Genomic DNA, 6,001 nt, shown 5'->3' on the forward strand with positions numbered 1-6,001 from the left:
CGCATGAATTTGATTCCCGGCCAGGGAAGTGACCCACATGGTGTGGCAGACCTCTCCTGACCCACCTGCTTCTCCCCTCAGCAGTGTTTCAGTGCATCTGCCTGTTCTGCTCCCCACTCTGTCTCTAGTGAATCCTCTCAACACCCTCAGCCTCTGGCCTGTGCCCCAGCTCTGTATGTATAGATAAATGGATGAATCTTTCCCAAAAAACCCTGAAGGTCCTAAGAGCCCAGCCTTAAAATCACCCACACCAAACAAAGGCCCACTGATTTACAAAGTATGGAATGAGTCTCAGGAGGAGAAGCTCCCAGTATGGTTGTCAGGACAAGAGCTGAGAACAGAGGGGACTGAACTTTGCCAACACAAGGGCACTCTGGTTAGACAACAGGATGGTAGGCCCTCCACAGCACCCCTGCTCACCTGTTGCACAAGCTCAGGGGGGAGTTCGGCTCTCCACTGCTTCAGCTGGCGTGAGGCAAATGAGTGCAAAGCGTAGGACATGGTGCCATACTCTATCCACAGGGACAAGTTGGAGCTATCAATCTCCAGGGCCCGCCGGAAACAGTTCAGGACAGGCGTGGCATGCTTCCAGATGGGCCCATCACTCTTTAGTTCATTGGAGTTCAGCTTGTCCTGAATGCGGCTGGCCCGGGCCAGGGCCATGCCTGCCCAAGAATCGAACCTGTGGTTGTGACAAAAGCAGCAGCTAAACACACCACTACCCTGACGGCACTGTAGGCAACAGCCTGGAGAGCAAAGCAGACAGGCACCATGGGAGTTCACCTCCCAGAGCAGAATCCAGAGCTTACCCCCACCACTCACTAACTCCATGACAATGACCTGGTCAACTGTATCTCTGAGCTTCAGTTCCTAACCAGTGGACTATGGCTAAGAATTTTTACCTTAAGAGAAAAGATGCCAGAACTCTACAAGTCATATTTGAATAATCCAGCAATTTATAGGCATTCGGTATTTATTCTATGTGAATCATCCCAACTTGATCCAAAGCTGAACTGACCAGTACTGACAAGCGCTTTGGCCTCTGCCCATTGTTTGGAGGGATTACCACAGAATGTCTCTGATGGCAAAATAAAGGAGTGCTCTACAAAGCATAGAACAAAAGCCTAGTTAGGACAATGAGGGGGCTGTAACCTCATCTAGCCTGCGCTGGCAGGGCCTGCCACTGACAAAAAGTACAGGGTAGCTGAGGCCTGGGAGACCACTGCAACCTGGCTTCTGTACCGCCCTCCACAGACCCTGCCCTCCCCTGTTGTTTCTGGCAGAACAATGAGGGGACCACATAATGGCTGAGAGCCTACCTTTCTAAGATCACTTGAAAGAAAGTGATGGTGAGAACACAGATGTCTCTGAAAGGATGAATGGTCACTGAGACACCTAGACCAAGAAAATTTCTGAGTACCTGACTCTGGAATTTTCTGAGTGCTAATACAGACAACAGAGAAGGCAGCAACCATATAGACAACAATGCTACTCTCCATATGCTAGCAACTCTTGTCTTTTGAGATTTATTTTATTTATTTATGCATACAAGAACTGGGATATAGGCCACAGGTGCGGGGGGTGAAAGGATTCACCAGAGACAGAGTGGGGAGCAGAACAGGCAGATGTACAGTAATACACTGCTGAGAGGAGCAGTGGGTGAGACAGGAGAGATCCACTGCGCCATGTGGGCCACCTCCCTGGCCAGGATGCTGCAGTGGCTGTGGACAACTTCACAGTGCTATGCTTTAACCCACTGTGCCACCAGGAAGGCCCATGCTGGAAACTCTTAACCCACTGCTACCTTCACTTTAAAACTAGCTTGGTTCCAAAGCGCTAGGGTTAGAGCACTGTTCTTATAAAACTGGCTAGCTGGCTTCCTGAACTAACTGACAGTTCCCAAGCTCTGTAGGGCCAGAGGAAACCTGTGAAGTTCACATGTGCTTCTGAAGTACTCCAGCTACCCGAAGATGAATAAGTAAACACATAGGAATTGTGACAGACCTACATGGTGACAATAAGACAGTTAACTGAAGACTCCCTCCATGTAACCTGAGTGTATGCTTGCATCGTCAGCACCAGAGGTTCTGGGTTATCAAGAATTCCTGGTCTGCTCAGCTGCCCAGGGTCAGGGACTGGGGCAGAAGTGTGAGGCTAGAAATCAAACTCCACCTCAGATGCTAGGGACCCTGTCAGCTCTCTTCACACTGAAGTGTTTCCTCTCTTACTTCCCAGAGCACACCAATAAGTTCCCTCTGCCCGCACCTTAGGGAAGAGACTACATCAGTCCACATGCCACGTGCCTGCATGAGGGCTGAAAGGGAAACTGTTATTTCCCATGAGAAACACATTGTAACTGAGAACATAGTAGACACATCCTCAAGAAAATTTAAAATACTCCTTGCATGTGCCACCAAAAGCCGTGTCCTGATGTGGTTTCCTGATTCTAGCAGAGCAGTACACAGTCCATATTCAGGGACTGATAATTTATAGGGATGCTGGAAGACATCCTTTGTCTTTTTATTTTTCCAAAATGTCTTCTAGACATCTTTAGGAAACTAATATGGAATGGTGAAATACAAAAATCTCTGCCTTGTGTCCTAGTCTGAGGCAATGCAAACAGCAAAAGCAAACCTGGAAATTAAGTAAAGGAAATGGTAAGTATTATTTATAGTCAAACATTACCTAACTTGCCACCAACTTTTTTTTTTTTTTAAATTTATTTATTTGTGCATACAGAACTGGGGTACAGGCCAGAGGCTCAGGGGCGGTGAGAGGCTTCACCAGAGACAGAGTGGGGAACAGAACAGGCAGATCGACGAAGCACACTGTGAGGGGAGCAGCGGGCGGGTCAGGAGAGGTCTGCCACACTATGTGGTCACCTCCAGGGCAGGCGGGAATCGAACTCATGCGGAAGTGGCTTTAGATTCTCAGTGCTGCGCTTCAACCTGCTGAGCCACCAGGTAGGGCCCGCCACCAACTTTTAAAAAACAAATCAAGTATCTGTTCTTTTCTCTCTCTCCCCTGTGCTGGATCATTACTTGTACAGGGCAAGCCTGGTTCTGGCCCTGGGCCTAGAGTGACTTCTTGGGGAGAGAAATAAGCCATATGGGGCCTGCTCCTATGCTCCCCTCCCCAAGTGCCACTCTATAAATGCTTGGCTAAGTGGGGTCACTTCCATTCAGTAAGAGTAGAAGGAATGGTGAACAATACTGTCACTAGTATCCTCAAAGGCTGTTTTCCTATGAGAAGTACCAATAAATACTGCAGCTAGGAGACTGCTATAGGCTTCATCTATACTTGTGGGCTCAGGATGTTTTAAGAAAGAAGCCAATATCAAACTTTCATTTTAACAAGTATGGATCAGACTGAGGTCAACTCTCTTCTGACATCTACCTGTTGGTACCAGGATGAAGGAAGTGCAGCTTTGGGACACCAAGTTTCTCCTGGCCCAGGCCACTACTCACAGACAACCCTGCCTTTCTGGCAATCTGTTAGATTGGCATCCTTTGATCTGGGTGGGGAGCAAGCTGGCGAGAGGCCCAGTTAAGCCATCAAGTCCTCATGTCATTGACGGAGGGGCTGTCAGGTGACAGCCTCCCCATGTACAAGTGGGCATTGCCCTCACTTTTCTGACATGGAGGCAACGGTGCAAAGGAGGGGAGTCCTCGCTGCCACGCTCAGTGTACACAGAGCCTGAGAGTCGGTTATTCTACCGTAACACAAGAACCCCTGGGAGATAAATCAAGGCCCAGCACAGGGCTCCCTGACTACAAGACACCAAAGGTGAGGCCAAAGGAGATCTTTCCCATAAGTTATAAAAGTCATGAAAACTGGCATCTCCGTATCCCAGTCCTTTCCTCCTAGCTAGGTAGATCTTGACAAGGCGGAGCTCTCTTATTTCACAAGAGGGAGGTCCAACACAGATAACAAACTGAGAACTTCCAGGAAGCTTTCCTATAGCTGTCAGTCAGACTGTTTTCAGATTAACCAAAGGCATACCTTCTATGTGTGGCAACCATAAAAAACATATTACCTCTCAATCAAGCAAATCGATTTTACAAACGTAGTAGGGCTCTTCAGGGGGAAGAGGTCAATCAATACATTTTAAGAAAAAGCTGGAGCGATTCCACCTATATGATGGCAGAAAGGGGCTTTCTAATAAGATCTCCCTTAAGTAACATGATAGAAAAACTAAATTTTGGGAGCCTCCCTAGTGGTGCAACAGGTTAAAGTGCAGCACTATGAAGCTAACCACAACCACTTTAGCACACGTTCAATCCCCAGCCAGGGAGGTGACCCACATGTTGGAGCAGACTTCTCCTGTCTCACTGCTCCCCTCAGCAGTGTACTTCAATCTGCCTATTCTGTTCCCCATTCTGTCTCTGGTAATCCTCTGACCTGCAGCTCAGGCCTGCACCCCAGTTCTGTATGTATAAATATATTTTTTAAAAGAAAGAAAAACTAAATTTTGTTCTTGGAAAATTTCACCAGTTCATCACTACAGAGAACTGAAACATGCATAGCCAACTCCAAGGTTGGTGATTCACTATTGGGACAGAGCAAGAAGACAGTAATAGCCAGTGTGGTGCCACACCAGTCAGCCAAAGAAAGCCAGGAACCAGGCAGACTGAGCAAAAACAAAACCATGCACAGGAAATTTTACTTAGTGAGCAGGGAGTACAGACCAACTGGCATAAGAGCAATGGGACTGGTCATTTCAGTTACAGAAAATCTGGCTGCCTATAACATGAGCAGCAGAGCTCCCTGCCCCTTCCTGATGAGAGACAAAAAAGACTGGCTCCAGAACGTTTTAAAAGCCAAAGCTCTATGCCCCACACCAAGCCCCAAGCACCAGGCACCAAGGCCCACACACCCTGTAGCAGGACAAGGGCACAAGGAGGCTGGCACTGGAACTTGGGTTCCATGAAGTAGTGAACAGTGTTTGCTTTGCAGAGTAAGGAAAGAATAGGCAGGGTAATTTGATCTTACTAAAGTAACTCTCCCTTCCCACTAGACTGGTCTTTGGATATCTAGTTTGGGATCCAGCACACCCCTCTTCTCTTACCTGCCACCAAATAAACAAATTAAGATCAACAAACAAAAGTAAATATACAACAAAAAAAAAAAACATTTAAAGGGAGGCAGAAAAGAACTTGTATAGCCAAATTAATTGATCCCAGACAAAAAGGACTATTTTAGATATAAAAAGTTTGATACAATCCTCATGATAACCACAAAACAAAAAATCCACTATAGGGATATATAGAAAAAGAAATGAAAAATGGAGAGAACAGCCAGGAAAACCATTAAAATGAAGAAGCAGAAACATCTGGAACAAGAAACAACAAACTAAAAATTGAAGAGGAAAAAAGGTAATGACTAACTCTCACATATCAATAACCAATGAAACCAAAAGTTGGTTCTTCAAAAAAGTAAACAAAATAGACAAACCTCTAGCCAAGCTCACAAAGGAAAAACAGGAGAAAGCACAAATATACAGGACCATAAATGAAAGAGGAGAAATCACAACAGACACAGCAAAAATCAAAAGAATAATCAGAGAATACTATGAACAGCTATATGCAAATAAGTTCAACAATCTAGAAGAGATGAATAAATTTCTACAACTTCACAATCATCCAAAGCTAGATAAAGAAGGAATAGAATAACTAAACAGGCCAATTACAAGCAGTGAAATTGAAGCAGTAATTAAAACCTTCTCAAGAACAAAAACCCAGGACCAGATGAATTTACAAATGAATTTTACCAAACATTCAGAAAAAAACTAGTGCCTATCCTGCATAGACTTACTCAAAAATTAGAGAAAGAAGGAATACTACCAAATACATTCTACAAAGACAACACAAAAAAAGAACTTCAGTCCAATCTCTCTAATGAACACTGATATAAAATCCTCAGTAAGGCCCTCTGTGGTGGTGCAGCGGGTTAAAGCACAGCATAAAGAAGCTTAAACCACTTCCTCATGAGTTCGATTCCC

General features: G+C 45.5%; 1 protein-coding gene across 3 annotated transcripts in view; it reads right to left on the reverse strand.

Moving 5' to 3' along the window:
• Positions 1-6,001, reverse strand: part of CABIN1 (calcineurin binding protein 1) — a 181,089-nt gene that overhangs the window by 104,252 nt on the left and 70,836 nt on the right. For all 3 annotated transcript variants that reach the window (XM_012723676.1, XM_012723677.1, XM_012723675.1), the window contains one exon: positions 421-682. In XM_012723676.1, the coding sequence (XP_012579130.1) occupies positions 421-682 (262 nt within the window). The remainder of the gene's footprint in view (positions 1-420; positions 683-6,001) is intronic.

Source organism: Condylura cristata, unplaced genomic scaffold (assembly GCF_000260355.1).
Source record: "Condylura cristata isolate star-nosed mole 26May11 unplaced genomic scaffold, ConCri1.0 scaffold00011, whole genome shotgun sequence".
NCBI classification, from domain to species: domain Eukaryota; kingdom Metazoa; phylum Chordata; class Mammalia; order Eulipotyphla; family Talpidae; genus Condylura; species Condylura cristata.